Below are 22,414 nucleotides of genomic sequence, written 5' to 3'. Positions count from 1 at the left end.
CTCATTCGGCCACCCCAGTGTGTCCTTGAAACCTTTTCACTGCGTGAAACGTGCTTGACATTGTGGGAGGCCGGGCGCCCTGCTATATATAGCCCGTATCTCCGCGTGTGCCTCCGCTTATCTGCAAGCAGCCGTGGGCCCTGTCCGGGCGGCCGGCCTCGGGCTGTGTCCTGCATTCTGCCCAAGTGGGACCCACAGGCCTGGGCCGGGGAGGCAGCCCAGTGAACGAGGGGCCGTTGTCCTGCTCTCCCTCCTGGAGCTCCTCCCCTGGGCAGTGACTGCTCCCACCCCAGGCCTCCAGGTGGTCCTCCCAGCCGGTCCTCCCAGCCTGGGTCCTGCAGTTCTAGAGCAGGGGAGGGCGGGTGTGGTGGAGGGCGGGCAGCATTGGTGTGCACACGTGAGCCCACAATGCATGTATGAAACTGGGGAGGGGGCCTGGGGCCTGGTGAGGAGTGTGGCCTAGCTCAGTTCTGGCCTGTTTTGTGCATTGGTCCCATCTGTGGTCCCGCGGGCAGCGCTGGGCTGTCTCGGAGGGGTAGTTGGTGGGCGCTGGCAGGAGGAGGCTCCCGGGAGCAGGGGAGGGTGGCCCTCAGACAGCTGGCCTGTGATGCCTGGACTCTGAGGTCAGGCTCCGGACAGGGAGGTGACCACCAGCACTAGGCTGTCGAGGGACACAGGAGCCTGCCAGGGCGTGTGACTCAGGACCCCCAATAGAGCAGCAGGAGCCTTTGATGGTGAAGACCCCGGGGTACGTTCCTCTGTCGAGTGGTGCCCGGTCCTGGGGTCTGAGGGCTCTCACGGGGCACGCAGTCCCGTCGTGGGAGGACGGGCTCCAGTTCCCACTGTGGCCTCAGGCTCCTCGCCTGTCAGGTGGAGCCCATCTGAGGCTGTCACTGAACTGGACCTATTATGGGGCTGCCCCCAGGCCTGTGGGGACCCCAGGTGCACTGGTGCCCGTGAGAGGCCGTGGAGCGGTTGGCAGAGCAGGGACGCAGGCCGGGGTGGCCGAGGTGGGCATGGGACGGGGAGGCGGGCCAGAGGGTGGCGTGTCTGCAGGGTTGAGTCTGTCTGGTGGCTGCAGGGTTGGAAGGGAGAGCGTCTGACTACCCACCGGCCCCTGGAGCTGGGCCGCAGGCGGAGCTGGGCCACCCCCGCCCAGGCCTGACCGGGTACCACTCCCCGGCAAAGAGCTCCTCTTAGCAAACCCGGCACTGCTCCCTCGGCGGCTCTGTGTCCCGTGAACGCGGGCGCCTCCTGGGCTCTGAGGCCCGCGAGCTCCCGGGTGGGTGCAGGCGCCGGTGATCCCGGCCAGAAGCCCAGTGCTGGCACCCCCCTCACCCCCCCTGCCCGCAGCCCTGCCCAGCATCCTGTCTGTGGAGAGGGGTCCGCGGGGAGGGGGGCCATGCAGAGGCCGTGTCCTCTTCCCTCATCTCCAGGCCAGCCTCTCCCTCCGCCTCTTCCTTTCCGAGGCCTCGGACCCTCTGAGGCCGCCCTGCTCATCTCGTGAGGCCGCGGGGCAGCGGGGGACACCCGGCCTCGCCCTGCCAGGCAGTCCCCACGGCCGGGCCCTGGCTGTCACCCCGAGATGTGGGGGGCCTCTCGCACCCCGTCCCTTCAGTGCCCCCCGCAGTGGGCAGGTCAGTGCTCAGGGCCCGGAAAGGGAGTGTCGCCCTCTCCCTCTGGCGGCCCTGACCTCCAGGGCAGCAGGTGTTGGACGGTGCGACGTCGCGGCTCAGAGCCACAGCCGCTGCCAGGCCTGAGCGCCGAGGGGACCCTGGGCAGGTGGGGAAGGTCCCCGCCTGGAGTGAGAGTCGGGGAAACTGAGGCCGGGATGGAGGGGCCGACCGGGCGGCCTCCGGCAGCTCCCCCGCTCCCCAGGCTGCTGCTGCATGAATAAGGCACGAGGCGGCGAGGCCTTCAGCTGTCCTCGTCCTCATCGGGCTTGTTGATAGAAAAATTAAAATGTGAAGTGACCTGACGTGACAAGCACGGCTCTGATCCTGGAGCCGGAGATGGGTGCCGAGTGGAGCCGGCGTCGGGGGCTTTTCCGATTCCGACTTCTAAGCCAAGGACAAAAGGTGCCTTTATCCTGGGGTACGGGGGTTCCTCCGTCTTCCCGCCCGTGTCCCGGGCTCCAGGCTGGGGCCCTGCTGGGGTTAGAGCTGGACACCCAGGACCTGAGGCCCCTGCTCGCTCAGCCCGCCCCCCCAGCTTTGAGAAGCGGGCTTTCTTCCCGCCTGGTCCTCAGCCTGCGGGCCCGACCGGCAGCGCCCCACGGGTTTGCGGTGCCCTCACTCCGTGCAGGCCCAGCCTGGCACTGCGCCCCCCTCTCTGTTGTGTCCCCAAGGAGCTTATCTGGTCGAACCTTCAGACCAGGGCCCTTGGGGACCCCTAGCCCCCTCCACCCCCCTCGCCTGGGCTCCTGCCGAGTGGACTTTCTATGCTTTTCTCCTCGAGGTCTGTGTGCCCCCTGGGCCTCTGGGAAACCCAGGCGGACAGGCCATGGAGCCCCCGCCTCCTGACTGGCTGTCCCAGGGGCTTGGGGGACCGGCTGGTTGGCTGGCCTGCCCCTGCCCTCAGGTCCCCCCTCCTTCCTTCAGGGTGACCTGGGTCTTCCCCTGAGCCCCGGCCTGTCCTCCGGTCAGTGGGGCAGCGTGCCAGAGCCCCGGGGACACGGCTGCCAAAGCACGCATTTTAATTAGGAGAGTTACGCAACATCCTACCAGAGAGCTGGCAAGGTACAGGGCAAAAGAAATACAATTAAAAAGCTGCGCCCTCCGGTCTGCTCCTGGCCGCGTTGGCCCCGCGTGTCATGGTGACTCTCGGCCCCCGCCTGGCGGTTTGCGCTTCCTGCAGGGCTGTCAGTTTATGGGGCGCAGGGTGCTGGCATAGGGACCCTGTCCTGCCTCTGGGAGCTGCCCACCCAGCGGCCGTGCTGAGTGCAGGGGAGGGTGGCTCTGCACCAGCTGCCCTCTGGGAGAGCAGGGAGGCGGGCACAGAGTATGCCTGGCCGGCGTGGCTCAGGGGTTGAGCGTGGACCTAGGAACCAGGAGGTCACGGTTAGATTCCTGGTCAGGGCACAGGCCCGGGTTGTAGGCTCCATCCCCAGTGTGGGGCGTGCAGGAGGCAGCCATCCATGATTCCCTCTCCTCGTTGATGTTTCTCCCTCTCCCTCTCCCTTCCTCTCTGAGATCAATAAGAAATCTATTAACAAACAAACCCACTGGAGAGGCCCCGACGCTGACGGGGCTGCCCGCTGTGGAGCCAGCTGAGCTGGCATTGATCGGGGTGACCCCAGGCTGAGCCCTTCCTCCCAGTGACCTCAGCTCCAGGCACCTCCCAGACACGCAGTGTCCCGGCGCCAGGCTTGCGTCCCTGACCTGGAAGGGGATGCGACCCAGGAGGGAGCGCTAGGGAGGCTGCGAGTGCTGGCGGCTCCTGGGGGCCGAGCCTCTCGGGGTACACGGGGTGCTCCCCCCGTCTCCCCGCCGCTGCCGGGCGGGCGGCTGTGACTTCCCATCGGACGCGGTGCTGGTTTCCCGCGATGCAGGACGGGGCAGTGGGGCAGGTCACGGCCAGCGCTGTCCATGGGGGGCGACGGCGGACCCCGGTGTCTGCCCCCCGAGCCTGTGGCTGGTAGGATTCACCAAGCCTTTGGGTGTTTGTGGTGCGGCAACCGGTGCGGGAAGCGGCTGCTGCTCACTTGTGGGGAATGAATAATTTATCTGTTTTCAGAGACATCCCTTCATCCCAGACGGGCAGCTGGGCTCCGCGCGGTGGGCTCCTGAGAAAGTGGTTCAGGCAGGAGAGCCTTCACTGTCCCCCTCTCCCCCCGCCGGCCCCCGACGCCCACCTTCACCCCGGCCCCCGACCCCACCGTCACCCCAGGCCCCGGACGCCCACCGTCACCCCCGGCCCCCGACGCCCACCGTCACCCCCGGCCCCCGACGCCCACCTTCACCCCCGGCCCCCGACGCCCACCTTCACCCCCGGCCCCCGACGCCCACCTTCACCCCCTTCCCAGCTCCCGACGCCCACCTTCACCCCCGGCCCCCGACGCCCACCTTCACCCCCGGCCCCCGACGCCCACCTTCACCCCCGGCCCCCGACGCCCGTTCCCAGGCAGGTTCCGCGGGGTCCGGGTTTCACTCTGCTCCCCGCTCCTCCCACGGGCTGTGCTTCAGGGAACATGGGCTCCACCCCACCATCCTCGGCCGGCGGCCGGGTGGGCAGGGACGAGGGGGCTGCCTCACTGTCCTTAACGTCTCATTGAAGTTGAGCTTGAGTGCATTGACGTGCACACGCTATACGTGTTCAGCGTGTTTAATTCTCACAAACGAGCAACCTGCTAACCAGCCCCAGAGGCCCCACGACCCTTCCTAGTCCCGCCCCCACCGGGTGGCCGCCGCCTCGCTCTCCTCGCCAGCGTCCGCTCTCCTGGCTGCCTCCTCGTGTGTGGAGGCCGCCCCCTGGACGGACGCTGCGGCCTGTTTATCCGTCTGCGGGCCTCGGGACAGTTCCCGAGGGGCTGTCCCCAGCCGGGCGGCCACGAGCATCCTTGCACACGGCTTTGGCGGACGTGGGTCCATTTCTGTTGGGCGCAGACCACGGAGTTGAATTCTGGGTCATGGGGGCGGTCATCTTTAGCAAGCAGGCCCAGCAGTTAGCAGAGCGGAGGGAGGTGGTGGGTTCCTTTGGCGACAGGAGCTCAAATACGCTGGTCCTGGGAGTGGAGGTGGGAGCGACAGAGGCCTGTGCCCTGCAGGGCGTCGGGAGTGTGGAGGCTGGTGCCCAGTGCCCGGGGGACCCGAGGCTGGCCATGGTCCAGCAGGCCCCCTTCGTGACGCTGCAGGCGGGCGCTCTCACCTGCCCTTCTTGGCGTCCACGCAGTGCTCTGTGGACCCCACGCCCAGCGACACGCAGGACACGCAGCCCCCTTGCTGGGTCCTGGAACTGGGCAGTGGGAGAAAAGGCCGCTGCGAAGAGCGGTCCTGGTGCAGATGTCCACATGGAAGCGTCCTGCCGGCTGCCGTCTCCATGGGGACCGCGGTGGGATTGGCCATCCTGGGCCGCAGCCCCTCCGAGACGCCCTGACCCCCAACCAACTGTGCGCCTCTGGCTCCGACCGCTCCATCCTCCCCTCGGGCGCCGGCATCCTGCGTCAGTTGAGCTGCAGGAAATAGAGAGCGATCGGTCCGCGTGCGCCTGGTGTGAGCGGCCGGAGGGGTGGGGGTTCCTGTCGCCAGTCGGTGCGGGGGGGAAGCCGGTGCCTGACACCAGGAGGCGCCCAGTCGTGGAAGAGGATGCTTTCCCGGTGCCTCCAGGGCTGGCAGCGAGGGCAGTGGGCACAGGTCCCCCGGCCGGCACCACAGGAGGAGGCCTGACCCCAGAAACGGCCCGCGAACCCCGCTTAGGTGGCGACTGCAGTGCTGGGGCGGCCGCCTGGGCGGGTCCAGGGCCGAGCTGCAGGTCCACGGAAGCTCCTTCGGGACCCGACCGGGAGTGACACCGAGGGACGGCCCCTCACCCCTGAGACACAGAGAGACCCCGAGAGCCCACGCTGACATCGGGCACACACCTGGGCCAGGCCCCGCACCGGTCAGGCTCTCGGCCCTGCCCCTGGACTGGAGGCTGCCGGGTTCTCGGTCGCCTGGGGCGATGAGAGCTGATGCCCGGATGGCCCCTGGCGGCAGCCCTGGGAAACCCTGCGGTCTGCCGGCCCTGCAGCGGTGACCCCGCTCTTTGCCCTTCTGGCCTCTGGGATAGAGACGTCCAAGAGCATTGGCGTGGATTCCTTCTTAAAAGCAACTTTATTGAGATGGAATTCACACACCGTACAGTCCACGCACAGTCAGCGATGCAGCGGCGGTCAGTCCATTCACACACGTGTGCCCCACCGCTCGTCAGGTCTGGGTGACGTCCATCACCCCCAAGGAAAGCCATTCCCTGGAGCTGTCGCCTCCCCTCCCCCACCCCCATTCTCCCAGCCCCAAGAAACCAGGAATCTGCCTGTCCCTGTAGCGTTCCTATTCTGGATGTTTTGTGTAATGGAATCATACAGTTTTTGTCCTTTTTAAAAAAATTATATTTTTTATTGACTTCAGACCACCCGGTTCGTAGGTCGACACTCAACCACTGAGCCACCCCGGCCGGGCCCGTTTTCTGTCCTGTTGGGTTTGGCTTCTTCTCTGCACATTTCCTCGGCGCGTCTGCGCTGTAGCTTGGGCCAGCACTTCATTCCTGCGTACGGCTGAGTGACAATAGTCCATTGTGTGCAGAGACCGCATTTTGCTTAAATTCATCAGCTGCGGACACGGTGTCACCCTTTGGTGCCTGTGAACGACGCTGCTGTGAGCGTTGCGTGCAGGCTTTGCGTGGACGTGCGGTTTCGTTTCTCCTGGGTGTGCACCTCGGAGCGGAGTTCCTGGGCTGTGTGACGACTGCGGGTGTGATGATGGAGGGAGCTCCGGGCTGTTCCTCAGCGGCTGCGGCGTGGACGTCCCCACAGCCGTGCGTGGAGGCCCTGGTTTCCCGCCTCCTCGCCAGCACGTGTATGGGCCTGGCATTTTGGCTCCAGAAATCCTGGTGGGTGCCAAGCGGGGGCTCGATGTGGTTTTGGTTTGCATCTCTAATAGCTAGTGGTGTTGGGCATCATTTCACGTGTTTATTGGCTCCATCGTGTCTCTTCTTTAGAAAAATATCTATGTGAGTCCTTTGACTATTTTTTAATTGGGTTGTCTTTCTATCGAGTCATAAGAGTTTTTGCCCTAGCTGGTTTGGCTCAGTGGATAGAGCGTCGGCCTGTAGACTGAAGGGTCCCGGGTTTGATTCTGGTCAAGGGCACATGCCTGGGTTGCGGGCTGAATCCCCAGTAGGGGGCATGCAGGAGGCAGCCAATCAATGATTCTCTCTCATCATTGATGCTTCTATCTCTCCTCCCTCTCCTTTCCTCTCTGAAATCAACTAAATACACACACACACACACACACACACACACACACAGAGTACTTTATACAGTATATTCTAGATACAAGCCCCTTATTAGATACATTTTTCACCCATTTTGTATTTGTGTTTTCGTATGCTTGACTGTATTCTTTGAAGCACAAGTTTTAAATCTGAATGAAGTCCAATTTGTCTTTTTTTGGTTGTTTGGGCTTTTGGTGTCATACCTAAGACTCCACTGCCAAATCCAAGGCCATGAAGATTTGTCCCTGTTTTCTTCTAAGAGTTTTTACAGTCTTAAGTTGTTGTTTTTTAAAAATACATATTTTTAAATAGATATTTTATTGATTTCAGAGAGGAAGGGAGAGGGGGAGAGAGAGAGAAACATCAATGATGAGAGAGAATCATGGTTCGGCTGCCTCCTGCACGTGCTCTGCTGGGGATCGAGCCTGCAACCGGGCATGTGCCCTGACCAGGAATGGAACCGTGACCTTCTGGTTCCTAGGTCGACGCCCAACCCCTGAGCCAGCCGGCCAGGCATCAGCTGTGTTTCTTTATTTGGGTTGCCTGTTGCTTCTCGCGCCAGCGCCGGCGGCTGTGTCTCTCGGGTGGGCTCAGACCCCCACAGCCGCCCTGGAGGCCTGTCTGTGTTCAGTCATCGCTGACATTTAGAGTTCGATGTGCCAAGCCGTTCTTTGTGCATGAGCTCATTTAATCTTCACAAGAACTCGGTGAAGTAGGCCGGATTAACATCTCCATCTTGTGTGCTAGGACGTGGAATAATGAGCTGGTCACACGGCTAGGAAATAATTGCGCCAGGACTTGAACCCGGGCGGTCGGCCACACAGCCCCCTCTGCTCCCACCCTGCGCTCCCAGGGCCCTGCTCTGTGCTGGGAAGGAAGTCCAGAGACCCAAAACCTGAGAGAGGAAGGTGCCTTAGGCCTGACCTGGGCAAAGGCCTGGGGCGGGGGTGGGGGTGAAGGAAGGGGGGGGGATGGTGTGTGAAGTGGGCCTCCAAGGGGGTCCAGGGCAGGGCCCCTGTGGGGTGACTTTGGGGGTGTGGCCCTCCCAGGGCTTTGTGTCTTACATCTCCCCCCCCAGGTGCTGGGAGGAAGAGGCCGTCCCAGAGAGCTCCCAGGGGGCCAGCAGGTCTGCTTGAATCACGGGGCCTCCTCCCAGCTGCTCTCCTGGACCGCTTGTGTGACCATCGCTGGACGGAAATGAGGAGCCGCCAGCTATAACTCAGCACAGTTATTTCTGCATAACGACTCCTGTACTTGATGCAATGACTGTAATCTTTATCTGTCACCGGGAGCTGGTGGCGGAGCCCCTGTGGCTTAGCGGCAGAGCCAGGGGAAATTTGCAATTCGAGTTAATGGCCCTTCCCACGCAGCCTGGGAGCCAGGGCCTGCAGGGCCTGGGGCATGGCGGCCCCTCCTCCCTCCCGTGAGGAGGCCTGGCCTCCTGGTGTCCTGCGCCGGCTTCCTCCGCGGGGTTCAGGGCGCCCCCTGCTCTGTCTGGGAAACTGAGCCAGACACCAGAGGGCGTGGCCACACGGGCCCCACGGCAGAAGCACATCTGGCCAGAGGGATGTGCGTCTGGGAGGCAGGTGGCCTGGGGTAGAAGGCGTCCGTCCCTGAGCCGGTCACTGAGCATGTTGGTCATGATGCCTCTGGTCATTCGTGGCTTGTGGGGCCACAGCTGGGGTGGATGTCCTGCGACCCGCCCTGTGCCCAGGTCTGGCAGTTAGGTGTGGCCGCAGGCGCCTGAGTGACTGGCCGCAGCGCTCAGTGTTGCCGCAGCTCTTGAACCTGGGTAGCCGACAGAGGCCACAGGCCACGCCCAGCTCTGGCTCCAGCCCCACCCCAGGGTGGCCCTGCCTCACGGGGGACTTCTCCCGTCGGTACTGGGGTGGCGTCCCTCCCTCCTGGGGCAGGAGGTGCACGGGCCATGGCCCCTGCCCTGAACGGCTGGACGGGCCAGGAGCCAGGTTTTCTGCGCTTCGCGTGGGACTTGTGAAAGCCGTGGTCCCCCCACTGGCCACGGAAGCATGGGGAGGGAGCGGCGTGGGCTCTGGGCCGGGTCCACACCCGAGTGACCTGTTGGTCCTCCCTTCCAGGGCATGGTCTAGTGGCCCCGGCGAGGACGGGAACCAGCCCCGAGGCTCTGATCCCTGCTCTGTCTCCACCTCCGCTCGGCCTTGGGTAAGTCACGCTGGGAGGCCTGCGGGCCGGCGGGCGGGTGCTTTTGGGATGACTCAGGCTGACTTTGCAGTATCACTTCCTGTGGGCGTCCAGGCAACCCTCAGCCACAGGCTCCTGCGTGACGGGCATTGTGGGCCGACGGCCGGGGCGCGCATGTGTGCACACACTGGGCACACGTGACTTGGCTTGGCATTCTCATCTGTCACTGCCAGCGGGTCTTTGCTCAGTGCCCAGGGGCGGGGACAGAGGGAGGCTGCACATGAATGAGTGAATGAATGAATGAATGAATGAGCGATGAAGCGATGTCCTCGCAGTCGAGCTGCTTGCTGGCACCTGGGTCAGGGCCCCTCGGGTCCGGCCCACACCGACCCTTCTCACTTCCCAAGGCCGCCAGCACGGTCCCAGGTGTGGGCCCAGGCTTCTGAGAGCGCCCAGACCCCACATGTTCTGTCCTGTGGACTCTTGAATGTTCTTGGACTTGTCAGACACCGTGCAGACGTGTAGCTCAGAAGTTGTGACTGGGAACACGCTCCAGTCCATGTTCACTCTGTGGGCTGTGCTGGGACCGCGGGGGTCCCCCAGGAAACGCTGTGCAGGCGGAGACCCTCTGGGCCAGGGAGTCTCGATGGAGCTCGGAGACCTGGGCCTGGCCAGGAAGGCCGGCTCCCAAGACGGGGCTCCGCAGGCCCCAGTCCCCTGTGACGCTGCGGGGCCTGGAGGCGCTGGGGCTGGGGTTTGTCTGCAAGGAGCCCCCACAGCAGCCGGGCCCTCCTCCTCCTCCTCCTCCTCCCGACTTCCTTCCTGTTATCAGTTCCCATGTCCTTCCCATGTCTTTCCTTTGTCCTTCCCGAGTGGCAGGTGCCGGCTCCTTGGTGTGGGATTATTCCTAGCCGGGCCCTGGGTTCATGGAACTCAGCGCCAGGTCCTTGGGGTGAAGGGTGAGTGGGGGACCTGGGCCCCAGGCTGAACGCCAGAGTCCGTCGGTTTGTTCTGGAACCAATACTCCCCTCCGCCCTGCCCCCCCCCCCCCAGCATGGTGCCAGCGCCAGCAGGAGCCACCTGGGCGCAGAGAAGAGGAAATCCAGGCCTGGCCTTCCCAAGAGACCGCAAGCGCTGTGAGGCCTCTCATTCTGTGCGTCCCCGGCGCTCAGCACTGAGGGTGCACTCAGTAGGTGCTTGTTGATGTGCTGACGTGCACTTCCTGTGTGTGAGCTTGTGCAGTGGCCCCGGGCCCTGCAGAGCCTAGGGCTCCTGGTGCTGTGGTTCCTAGAAGTGGCAAAGGCAGCTTTTATGAGCCGTCTGCACTCCTGGTAGAAGCGCCCCTTTAACGACCGCTGAGGACTGCGGCCGCTGAGGCGGCGGCCGGCCTGTGGCCCTTCGCGCGCCTGACCTTTCAGCCTGGCCGATGCCTTTCTTATTGGGAATGACGTGCTGTGTTTATTTCTTCCCCAGACATTGAACATGAGATGATTCACTGGAAGTTTTCTTCCAGGATTAAAAACACAAAAGGAAATGCGTTTGGTTTCGTGTGCTGAGCCATAAGCGATACCAGACAGGCGTTTGGGGCAGCCTCCCGCCAGGGGCGCGGCCGGCCAGGGGCAGCCCCTCGCAGAGTGGGCCTTGCCCGGCAGATGGAGCCCGTTGTTAGTGGACACAGAACCCAGGGGGCCATGCGTGTCTTTAAAATACCTCTTAAGTCTAACATTTATAACGAGAGGCCCGATGCACGAAATTGGTGCAAGAGTAGGCCTTCCTTCCCCTGCTGCTGGCCCCGGCTTCCCTCTGGCACCTGGGACCCAGACTTCCCTCCGGCCACCGGCAGGCACCAGAACCTGGGCTTTCCTCCAACCCCGGCTTCGTCAGGAAGGATGTCCGGAATGACGTCTGGAATGACATCCGGTCTAATTAGCATATTACCCATTTATTATTATAGAGACGTTTCTTACAGACTGTTTCTATCCAGGATATCTTAGAATGTGGCCAGACCTCAGTGGTTCATTTCGGCCCATGAACTGAAGCTTTAATCATCGCTGAAGCAGGAACTTGGCCGCGCTCTGCTTTTCATGGTCCACTGGGAGACGCGCTAAGCGGGTGATCTGCCAACTGAGGTCCTGGGGGGGAGGGATCGATCCCAGCTGAGTGGGTGAACTTCCCAGCCGTGTGGAAGCCGCCCTGGGGGTTCATACAGAGACCCTAAGACCATGTGAGGGGCTCGAGGACGCCTCGGGCCTCGTTGTCCAAAGTCATCTTGCACAGACGAGGAAAGTGACGGCCGAGAGCACAGGACGGACTCTGTGCTGAAGGGGAAATGGCCGAGGTCCTAGTAGCAGCCAGTTCTTACCTGCTCCCCAGACGCCACTCCTCCCCCTGCCCCACGCGCTGTCCTTCAGCCCTCCGCCTTTCCCTAATAACGAATTCACAGGCACTTTAAAAAAAAAGTCCTTATTGATTTCAGAGAGAGGAAGGAAGAGAGAGAGAGAAACATCAATGATGAGACTCACTGATCGGCTGCCGCCTGCAGGCTCCACACTGGGGATGGAGCCCACAACCTGGACATGTGTCCTGACTGGGAATCAAACTGTGACCCCTGGTTCATAGGTCAGCACTCAGCCACGGAGCCGCACTGGCTGGACTCACAGGCACTTTTCCAGGTGTTTGTGGACTAAGACCTGACAAACTGGAACTGACCATCAAGGGGTTAGACCGAGTTCCTGGGCTGATGGCATGTTTCCGCTCCCTGCCCTCCCTAATGCGTTTGTTCATCTACCCTGTGGGCTGGTCCTGGTCTTTGCTGTCATACTGCTAGTCCTGTCGCTGCTCAGGGGGATGCCTGGGAGGTGACAGGCCCAGAGCTGTGTGGCCGGGACTGGCGTCAGCTGGGAGTGGTCCCCCAGAAACTCCGGCCTGAGAATCATTGAGGCCAAGACGCTGTCCTGAGCTCCCTGCCTCCCAGGATAAGTTGGAGGCTGGCCCTGGCCCCTCTCCAGCCACGGCGCCCTTAGCCAGCCCTGCCCAGCCACGTGCTTCTCCACCTCACACCTCCTGGCGCACGGCAGCTCCCCGGGGCGTGGCCTTGTCCACGCGAACGTTGTCCCTGATGCTCTGACTGCGCCACACCTTCTTCACGTCAGGCCCACAGCGGTCCCTTTTACACCTCACGGTCCTCGTGCATAAAATCCCTGTGCGAGCTCGGCGAGTGTGCAAAGTGGCTGTGGAGTGAATGAGTGAGTGTGTGAAGTGGCTGTGGGATGAATGAGTGAGTGGTAAACGAGGCTGTGGAATGAATGAGTGAGTGGGTGAAGTCGCAGTGAGATGACTGAGTGAGTGTGCGAAGTGGCTGTGGGATGAATGAGTGAGTGTGTGAAGTGTCTGGGGAATGAATGAGTGAGTGTGTAAAGTGGTTATGGAGTGAATGAGTGAGTGTGTGAAGTGGCTGTGGGATGAATGAGTGAGTGTGTGAAGTGGCTGTGGAGTGAATGAGTGAGTGTGTGAAGTGGCTGTGGGATGAATGAGTGAGTGTGCAAAGTGGCTGTGGGATGAATGAGTGAGTGTGCGAAGTGGCTGTGGGATGAATGAGTGAGTGTGTGAAGTGGCTGTGGGATGAATGAGTGAGTGTGTGAGGTGGCTGTGGAATGAATGAGTGAGTGTGTGAAGTGGCTGTGGAGTGAATGAGTGAGTGTGTGAAGTGGCTCTGGAGTTAATGGATGAGTGAGTGTGTGAAGTGGCTGGGGAGTGAATGAGTGAGTGTGTGAAGTGTCTGTGGAGTGAATGAGTGAGTGTGTGAAGTGGCTGTGGGATGAATGAGTGTGTGAAGTGGCTGTGGAATGGATGAGTGAGTGTGTGAAGTGGCTGTGGGATGAATGAGTGAGTGTGTGAAGTGGCTGTGGAATGAATGAGTGAGTGTGTGAAGTGGCTGTGGAATGAATGAGTGAGTGTGTGAAGTGGCTGTGGAGTGAACAAATGAGTGAGTGTGTGAAGTGGCTCTGGAGTTAATGGATGAGTGAGTGTGCGAAGTGGCTCTGGAGTTAATGGATGAGTGAGTGGTAAACGTGGCTCATGCTGTTTTCTCTAAGAGGAAATTCCCCGAGTCCTGGTCGCTGCACCTGGGATGTGGTGGGAAGGCCCTCCCCTGAGAGGCCACCCTGGGGGCTGGCGGTCAGGGTGTCCCGGGGCCCACAACCAGGCAGCCCCCGGAGCCTCGGCTGCAGCCCGGGAGCTGAGCTGGCCGAGGCCGCCGGGTTCCGCCCATCCTTTCCCGCATTTCCTCTGGGGGAGCAGGAGTGTCACTGCCCTCCCTCTCCCGCCCGCATGTGTCCCGGCCTCTGTCTGACGCTGCGATTGAGGATTGAGCCCGGTAAGCAGCCCCGGCTATTTGATCATAAACGCTGGGCTCAGCCTCTGCTATAAGTTTGTCCGAGTCCTTTCACAGCCTCCATTTTCTCTCCTCACGGCTACGCTGTAAAATCACAGGTAGGGACCTTTATTCTCAGTTTACCGTCAAGGAAACTGAGGCCCAGAGACGTTAAGAGACAGCCGAGCCCTAGCTGGTGTGGCTCAGTGGATAGAGTGTCAGCCTGCAGACCGAAGAGTCCCAGGTTCGATTCCAGTCAAGTGCACAGGCCCGGGTTGCAGGCTCAGTCCCCAGTGTGGGGCGTGCAGGAGGCAGCCAATCAATGATTCTCTCTCATCATTGATGCTTCTATCTTACTCTCCCTCTCCTTTCCTTTCTGAAATCAATTGAGAGGGAGAGAGAGAGAGAGAGAGAGAGAGAGAGAGAGAGAGAGAGAGAGAGACAAAAGACGGAAAGGCTGGGGCGGGGGAGGGGCTGGGAGGAGCCCTGGGCTGGGCCTCTAGCTGGGCGCCTGCTGCCCGGGGTGAGCCCCTCTGTGCAGGGCCACCACCCAGTCCTGGAGCTGCGTCTGGTCCCGTGTGGAGGGGAGCAGAGGGGCTTGGTCTGGATGGAGCACCGAGGCTGGGAACTGCCTGACTCCAGGGCCCTGCCGGGCGCCCCCAACCACTGCACCCACTGAGTCCGCTCCAGGGGCGTTGGGCACTGTAGCCCATCCCCCTCCCGCTGGGAGGACTTGGTCCGGGGCAGGGCTGCGGCTCCCATCCGGCAGGAGGGCGGCTGGGACCCAGACTCTGCCATCCGCCGGGCTCTGGCCCACAGTGGCTGGCCCCCGAGTCGTGCCAAGCCCGTGGGACTCCAACGTGGCGGGGCTGGCATCCGACATCCCCACTTGTGACACGCACCCTGAGCCAGGGCTGCCCACGCGGGGGGACATCCATGGAGGGGCTGGGCAGGGGCCGGAGATGTTGAGTAGCCCCTGCCTTAGGTGCAGGGACCAGCCTGCCGGGACTGCTTACATTTCTTTCAAATGCTCCATTAGCCCGGCCGGCGGGGCTCAGGGGTTGAGCATCGACCTATGAACCAGGAAGCCACAGTTCGATTCCTGGTCAGGGCACAGGCCCGGGTTGCAGGTTCGATCCGATCCCCGGTGGGGGGCGTGCAGGAGGCAGCCGATCAGTGAGTCTCTCTCATCATTGATGATAGTTTTCTCTCTCTCTCCCTCTCCCTTCCTCTCTGAAATCAATGGAAAAAAAGCCGTTCTTTCACGTGTGTTTGCCGAGCACTGATGCGCCAGGCTCTGCTCCGGGCGCTGCGGGGACACAGCGAACACAAGGAGGCAGGCGGCCAACAGATCCATGTACATGGTGCCAGGCGGAGAGGAGAGCCGCTCTGACGAGGGCCGAGGGCCAAGGGCCGAGGGCTGGGCACGAGGTCCGAGGGCCGATGCTGTCCTCAGGGGCTGCGTCCCCAGGAAGGCCTGAAGCTGAGGCAGCGGCCTTGCAGGTCCTCAGGGGAGGAAACCGGGGTGCAGGGAGCGGCCATGTGAGGCCCGGGGGCTAGAACAGGCTTAGCAGGTTCTCCTGCTGGCACGGATGAGGCAGTATTCTCTTTCCTCCAGGAGCTCACAGGGAAACAGTAAATGAATCACAGTAGCCGAGGCCTTCCTGGAAATAGGCTAAGGAAATGCCGCTGGGATGCAAAGTAAAGAGCCGTGGCAGGGAGTTGGGAAGTGCCTCCCGGAGGAGGTGGCATTTGAGTCGGGCTTTGGTGGGTGAGTAGGAGTTTGCGGGGCACTGAGGCAAGGAGCCCCGTGCAGGGACTGGTGTCTCCGAGGCAGAGGTGTGGGAGGGTGGCCCACAGGTCCTCTTCCTGGGCATTAGCCCTGCCTGCAAGGAAAGAGTTCTTTTAGGGGTTTTTCTTTCCTTTCCCCACCTCTTCCTTTCCCAGCCTCAGTTAGGGCACTTCAGCCTCCGGTGAGTGGAAAGGGAGGATGGCTAAGTGGGGAGGGATTCTGTGCCTTGCTTGACCTGCATCCTTCCCTCCCCCTCCCTCCATCCTCCTCCCCCTCCCTCCCCTGCCCTCCCCCTTCGCCCTCCTCCTCCTCCTCCCTTCCCTGCCCTCCCCCTTCCTCCATCCTTCTCCCCCTCCCTTCCCTGCCCTCCCCCTCCCTCCATCCTCCTCCCCCTCCCTTCCCTGCCCTCCCCCTTCTCCCCTCCTCCCTCTCTCTCCCCCCTCCTCCCTCCCCCCTTTTATTTATTTTCTAAACTTTGGGGAGTCATGGGGACTTTAAGCTGCTGGGGATGTGCACAGAAGTCAGGAGGGTTTTCCGTTGGATTTCTCAAAACCCCAGTCACTGGCCTGGAGCCCATCCCGCCAGTGAGACTGATGATGTAACAGGGTTTCAGGAAGCCCTCGGGAATGGCTCCCGGTCAGCAGGGGGATCTGGATCTAGGCACACCCTGCACCGTGGGCTCCAGAGCCTCTGACCTCTTCCTTCCCCGTCATCCGGCTTTGCCAGTTCACCCTCGAGGAGGGGGCAGGGACGACCCTTCCTGCAGCCCCTGCCCCACAGCCCCTGCCCCTCTGCCTCACGCCCCACGCCTCACACCCCATGCCCCGAGCCACAGCCAGGATCGCCAGGATCGGACCTGGGTCCCCACTGCAGCTGGCCCCTGGCAGAGTTCTTGAAGCTGCTGAAAATAGAAACTGGTGGGACTCGCACCATTGGGAAATGCAAACACCATTATCTTTCCCTCAAGGGCACTAGGGAGAGAAGTAAACAAGGACACTCCCAGCTGGGTCAGGGCTGCACGCCGCCAGCCGGATGCTGATGACCTGAGAACTAGAAGGTCCGTTTGGTGGCCCCAGATCCATACACAGTGTGTCCCAGGGGTCGCCCAGGGCCGAGCAGCCACGAGAAGTACAGTGCCACCTGCACGTGTGAGGTTGACTTTCCCCGTAGACACATTTAAACACGTAAAAGGAAACAGGTGAGATGAATGTTACCAACCGAGTAATGGAGCCCGCTGTACCTCACAGGACACCATGTTTCATTTCACATGTAATCAGGATGGAAAAATTATCCGTGAGATGTTGTGCATTGAGTCTTCCTCCTAAAGCCGTCCGCATGTAGTGTGTATTTTACCCTCAGGGCACATGTACGGATCCAGATGGGCCGCATGGGAGTGGTAGTTACTGTCCTGGACAGATCTGGCTTATAGATGGAGAAACTGAGGCAGCCACTAGGCCGGGGGGCGTGGCCGGGGCGGGGTCAGGCAGCAGGGAGGTGGGGCCTCCAGCTCAGGCCCTGGGAAGCCTGTCCCCGCTGCGCCCTCTGGTGTCCGCCCCGCCTCCCTGCAGCCTGACCTCCCCAGCTCGCTGCCCCCGCCCTGGGCGCGGCCCTTCCTCTGGGCAGCTGCGCTGGAAGCCGGGCTGCGGGCAGGCGCCTCCCCTGCTCACCTGGAGGAACGAGGGGCGCAGTGCCGGCAGCCTCCTCTTCCCCGGGAGCTTTTGCCCAGGGGGCCATTTCTGTTGGCTAACGGGGTGATGGCGCTGGCTTTGCAGAAAAGCTTGCTTTTTGTCTGCTGTCTGCCCCGCCAGCCAGCCTATCGATACAGCTGGTTCCCTGACTTCATTGGCAACGGGTCACCGCGCATGCAGGTCCCACTGTCCCCGCGAGGCCGCCTGCTTCGCCGAGAGCCTCAGGAGAGGCGGGAAGTGTGGTTCTTAGGACCTGTGCCAGCCGAGCTTTGGCCAGCACCGTGGCCGGCCCAGCGATGCCGGGGTGCGTGGGCTGGGCCGGGCGCCCAGGGGCTCCACTTCCCGCTCCGTTCACGTCACAGCGGGAAGGCTGGTGAGCGGACCTGTCCTGGGAGCAGGGTGGATGGCAAGGGAGCAAGGTGGACACCGGCTGGGGCGCCCTGGTGCCTTCCCTCCGCGCAGGGACCCTCACACTTCACAGCCCACCTGCTGCGCACAGCGCATGCCCAGAATGGCCTCAGCGCCTTGCCTCTAAGATGAGACGGCACTGCCTCCCCAGCGCCTGGAATCTGCGGCGTACCCTGCCCCCTAGAGGTGGCCTGGGGGGGGGGGGTCGAACCTCCAGAGGCCTTTTAAAGTCATCATCCAGTTGTTGTTTTTTAAAAATATATATTTTTTATTGATTTCAGAGAGGAAGGGAGAGGGAGAGAGATCATTGATCGGCTGCTTCCTGCACGTCTCCTACTGGGGATCGAGCCCGCAACCCGGGCGTGTGCCCTGACTGGGCATCGAACCGTGACCTCCTGGTTCATAGGTCAGTGCTCAGCCTCTGAGAGCACCAGCGGCCTTGAACTTCCTACTAGAATTAAAGTTACCGAATTTAAAAATGGCTTTAAATGGGCCTGGTCAGACATCATACAGGCGGAGGTGGGCGCCCTCGGTCAGAGCTGCAGTGTCTCCGCGTCATCCATAATTTCTTGATAGTTTTTCTCCAAAATAAAATTATCTTTTTCGTTTCCTGAGCATCACTCATTGTCTCCCAGCTGTTCTCTGTTATGGCCGGACGTGCCAGGCCTGCCCTGCCCACCTCCCAGGGTCCAGGGTCCATGGTGGAGCTCAGACGCACCAGTGTTCACATCCCAGCGGCATGGGCTGTGGGCCCTCAGCAGGTTGCCTGGTGCCCCTGGGCGTCAGTGTCACTGTTTGGAAAGGGTCTGCCCTCGCCCGCCTGGCACAGCCTGAGCGCTTGGCGAATGGTGGCTGCGGTTAGTAAGTTGCTGTTAGTTCATTTGCTGCCCGAATGGACCAGTGTGTGACTTGCTGTGCGCTCGGGCCTGATGAATGCTTTGAAATAGGACTTATGCCCGATGCCTGTGTTCCCCCTTCCCCACCCCCACCCCCAAACCCCAGGATAGTGGTGGTTTTGAAATATGTTCTTAATAAATACTAGAGGCCCGGTGCACGACATTCATGCACTTGGGGGCGGGGGCAGGTGTGTGTCTCACAGTCTGGGAGCCCTCAGGGGATGTCCAACTGATGGCTTAGGCCCACTCCCTGCGGGCCACTGTGCTCTCCAGCTGTCAGCCCAGCTTGTGGCTGAGCAGCACTCCTCCTGTGGGAGCGCACTGACCACCAGGGGGCAGCTCCTGTGTTGAGTGCCTGCCCCCTGGTGGTCAGTGCGCACCATAGCGACTGGTCCTTCTGCCGTTCGGTCGATTTGCATATTAGCCTTTTATTATATAGGATTTGTTCAGAGTTTATTTGAGATGCCCAAAGATGATCCACATTGGATTACATTCATGCTCTGTGACTAGACCTTATCATTTTTTATAACAAAAACAGCAGCAGCTGATAGGGTGGCCAGCTTTGTGGAGGACCCCAAATGTAGTTAAAGGTCTTGTCGTGGGAGGGGGTGCACGGGTGGGTCAGTTTCTCCAGAGAAAGGTCCTCCAGTGATGTGGGCTGAGGCTGGCGGGTCGGGCAGCAGGCCTCCCTGTAACTCCCATGCTGGCTCTGCACCCACTTCCTCAGAGTCCCCACAGGCCCCCCCTTGGAGATGGGGGTGCAGTCACCCGACTGCCCGTTGAGGGGCTGCTTAACTGCTGGCACAAACGGCCCAAATCTCCTTGTTTAACACAGTCCGGGGCATTTCCAGGCTCCAGGGCCACGTGCTCCACACAGTCATCCCGGGCTCAGGCGGCTCCCTTCCGTCAGCTCAGGGGGGATCAGGGAAGAATGGGTGCTTGCTGTGAGCAGAGCATGGCTCCCCCCGAGCACCCCAAACGGGGTAATTAGGAGCCTTCTCAGGAGACGGAGAAAGGGGCGTGGTCAGGTGAGGAAGCCTGGTGGTCAGGTGAGGAAGCCTGGTTGAGCCGCGTGAGGAAGACTCGGGCCTGTGCCCCACGGGCCCCAGTCCTCCCTGGGAGAGTGGCCCAGAGCCAGGCCCGGAAGTGGAGGGTCCACTCCATGCCCCCTCCATCTCCAGAACGCAGTCCCCGCCCACCAGGCCTCCTGGCCCGGGCAGTGTGGTCCGGCATGGCATGTGCCAGGAAGAGAAGGAACAGTGCCTCGTAGACTAGGCCCCCTCCCCCCAGGGGGCCTGGAGGGGCCAGGGCGGCCGGGCACAGTGGTGGCCCTTGGGGGCCCCTCCAGCCCTGGGTGCAGGGCCCACAGGGGACAGTCCCTGCCCGCTGGGTGGCTGTAGGGGTGGGGAGCCAGGCCCTGCCCGTGTCCCCAGCAGAGCCCTGTCCCGCAGGTGTAGCCGCCCGCCGCCATGGGCAAGCAGAACAGCAAGCTGCGGCCCGAGGTGCTGCAGGACCTGCGGGAGAACACGGAGTTCACGGACCACGAGCTGCAGGAGTGGTACAAGGGCTTCCTCAAGGACTGCCCCACCGGCCACCTGACCGTGGAGGAGTTCAAGAAGATCTACGCCAACTTCTTCCCCTACGGCGACGCCTCCAAGTTCGCCGAGCACGTCTTCCGCACCTTCGACACCAACGGCGACGGCACCATCGACTTCCGGGAGTTCATCATCGCGCTGAGCGTCACCTCCCGGGGCAAGCTGGAGCAGAAGCTCAAGTGGGCTTTCAGCATGTACGACCTGGACGGCAACGGCTACATCAGCCGCAGCGAGATGCTGGAGATCGTGCAGGTGGGAGGGGCCGGGGAGATGCTGAGACGGGCAGGTGGGAGGGGCCGGGGGAGATGCTGAGATGGGCAGGTGGGAGGGGCCGGGGGAGATGCTGAGATGGGCAGGTGGGAGGGGCCGGGGAGATGCTGAGATGGGCAGGTGGGAGGGGCCGGGGGAGATGCTGAGATGGGCAGGTGGGAGGGGCCGGGGGATGCTGGAGATCGTGCAGGTGGGAGGGGCCGGGGGAGATGCTGGAGATGGGCAGGTGGGAGGGGCCGGGGAGATGCTGAGATGGGCAGGTGGGAGGAGCCGGGGAGATGCTGAGATGGGCAGGTGGGAGGGGCCGGGGGAGATGCTGGAGATGGGCAGGTGGGAGGGGCCGGGGAGATGCTGAGATGGGCAGGTGGGAGGAGCCGGGGAGATGCTGAGACGGGCAGGTGGGAGGGGCCGGGGGAGATGCTGGAGATGGGCAGGTGGGAGGGGCCGGGGAGATGCTGAGATGGGCAGGTGGGAGGAGCCGGGGAGATGCTGAGATGGGCAGGTGGGAGGGGCCGGGGGATGCTGGAGATCGTGCAGGTGGGAGGGGCCGGGGGAGATGCTGAGATGGGCAGGTGGGAGGGGCCGGGGGAGGTGCTGAGATGGGCAGGTGGGAGGGGCCGGGGGATGCTGGAGATCGTGCAGGTGGGAGGGGCCGGGGGATGCTGAGATGGGCAGGTGGGAGGGGCCGGGGGATGCTGGAGATCGTGCAGGTGGGAGGGGCCGGGGGAGATGCTGGAGATCGTGCAGGTGGGAGGGGCCGGGGGATGCTGGAGATCGTGCAGGTGGGAGGGGCCGGGAGATGCTGAGATGGGCAGGTGGGAGGGGCCGGGGAGATGCTGAGATGGGCAGGTGGGAGGGGCCGGGAGATGCTGGAGATCGTGCAGGTGGGAGGGGCCGGGAGATGCTGAGGTGGGCAGGTGGGAGGGGCCGGGAGATGCTGAGATGGGCAGGTGGGAGGGGCCGGGAGATGCTGAGATGGGCAGGTGGGAGGGGCCGGGGAGATGCTGAGATGGGCAGGTGGGAGGAGCTGGGGAGATGCTGAGATGGGCAGGTGGGAGGGGCCGGGGAGATGCTGAGATGGGCAGGTGGGAGGGGCCGGGGAGATGCTGAGATGGGCAGGTGGGAGGGGCCGGGGAGATGCTGAGATGGGCAGGTGGGAGGAGCCGGGGAGATGCTGAGATGGGCAGGTGGGAGGGGCCGGGGAGATGCTGAGATGGGCAGGTGGGAGGGGCCGGGGAGATGCTGAGATGGGCAGGTGGGAGGGGCCGGGGAGATGCTGAGATGGGCAGGTGGGAGGGGCCGGGGAGATGCTGAGATGGGCAGGTGGGAGGAGCCGGGGAGATGCTGAGATGGGCAGGTGGGAGGGGCCGGGGAGATGCTGAGATGGGCAGGTGGGAGGGGCCGGGGAGATGCTGAGATGGGAAGGTGGGAGGGGCCGGGGAGATGCTGAGATGGGCAGGTGGGAGGGGCCGGGGGAGATGCTGAGATGGGCAGGTGGGAGGGGCCGGGGAGATGCTGAGATGGGCAGGTGGGAGGGGCCGGGGAGATGCTGAGATGGGCAGGTGGGAGGGGCCGGGGGGGATGCTGAGATGGTGCAGGTGGGAGGACCAGGGGAGAGGCTGAGGGTCCTCAGGGCCAGGCCCACCATCAGGCAGGGCTCTGTGTGCCCTCTCCCTCCCCTCCCCCCTCCACCCCCTCCCCCTCCCGCCCACAGCGTGCAGGCATTTTGTCCCGGTGGTGCCTGCCCCTCTGGCGTGCCCTCCTGAAAGTGAGCAGCTGTCACTTGAAGGGCGAGTCAGTGCTGGCCATCAGCTGGGTCCCACAGCCCTCAGGGCCCATCTCTGCACGTCCCACAAGCTGAGGCTCGGAGGAGGTTTCCTGATAATCAGCAGCTGAGCGTTGAGTGGTTCAGGGGACCCTTGGCAGTTGTGAGTCCCGGTTTGAGGGGCCCCAGCAGCTGGCAGTGCCCCCAGGAACGTGCACTTGTGAGGTAGACGGACATCAGCGGCCGCACCTGTGAGAGGCTCTGCTGTGTGGCGGTTCTGGAGGGAAGCCGGGTGAGCTGGCTTTCCCGGTGCCTAGCGATGTGCAGCCAGAGGGCCCTCAGGGCCGGGCTGCCATCAGACCCCCGCCCCCGTGGATTCGGGTCTAGACGTCCCGCGGAGGCACTCTCCACCGGCACGGCCCTCAGGGCTCCGTGAGCAAAGGTGTGGCCACCCAGGTCCCCTGTAGTTGGTTCCACACAGACACACGGCGCAGGCTCG

The 22,414-nt window shown here is 62.6% G+C and overlaps 1 protein-coding gene across 3 annotated transcripts in view; it reads left to right on the top strand.

Annotated features, from left to right (window-relative positions):
- The window catches only part of HPCAL1 (hippocalcin like 1), a 66,672-nt gene that overhangs the window by 41,395 nt on the left and 2,863 nt on the right, over positions 1-22,414 (top strand). Inside the window, exons 2-3 of one of the 3 annotated variants that reach the window (XM_059660552.1) lie at positions 9,066-9,150; positions 19,737-20,132. In XM_059660552.1, coding sequence (XP_059516535.1) covers positions 19,755-20,132 — 378 coding nt within the window. In that variant the 5' untranslated portion in view covers positions 9,066-9,150; positions 19,737-19,754. Of the gene's footprint in view, positions 1-9,065; positions 9,151-16,337; positions 16,492-19,736; positions 20,133-22,414 lie in introns of those variants that run through there. The other 2 variants (XM_059660554.1, XM_059660553.1) reach the window with 2 other exon arrangements.

Source organism: Myotis daubentonii, chromosome 12 (assembly GCF_963259705.1).
Source record: "Myotis daubentonii chromosome 12, mMyoDau2.1, whole genome shotgun sequence".
Lineage (NCBI taxonomy): Eukaryota > Metazoa > Chordata > Mammalia > Chiroptera > Vespertilionidae > Myotis > Myotis daubentonii.
This window is presented reverse-complemented; position numbering and strand designations above follow the sequence as displayed.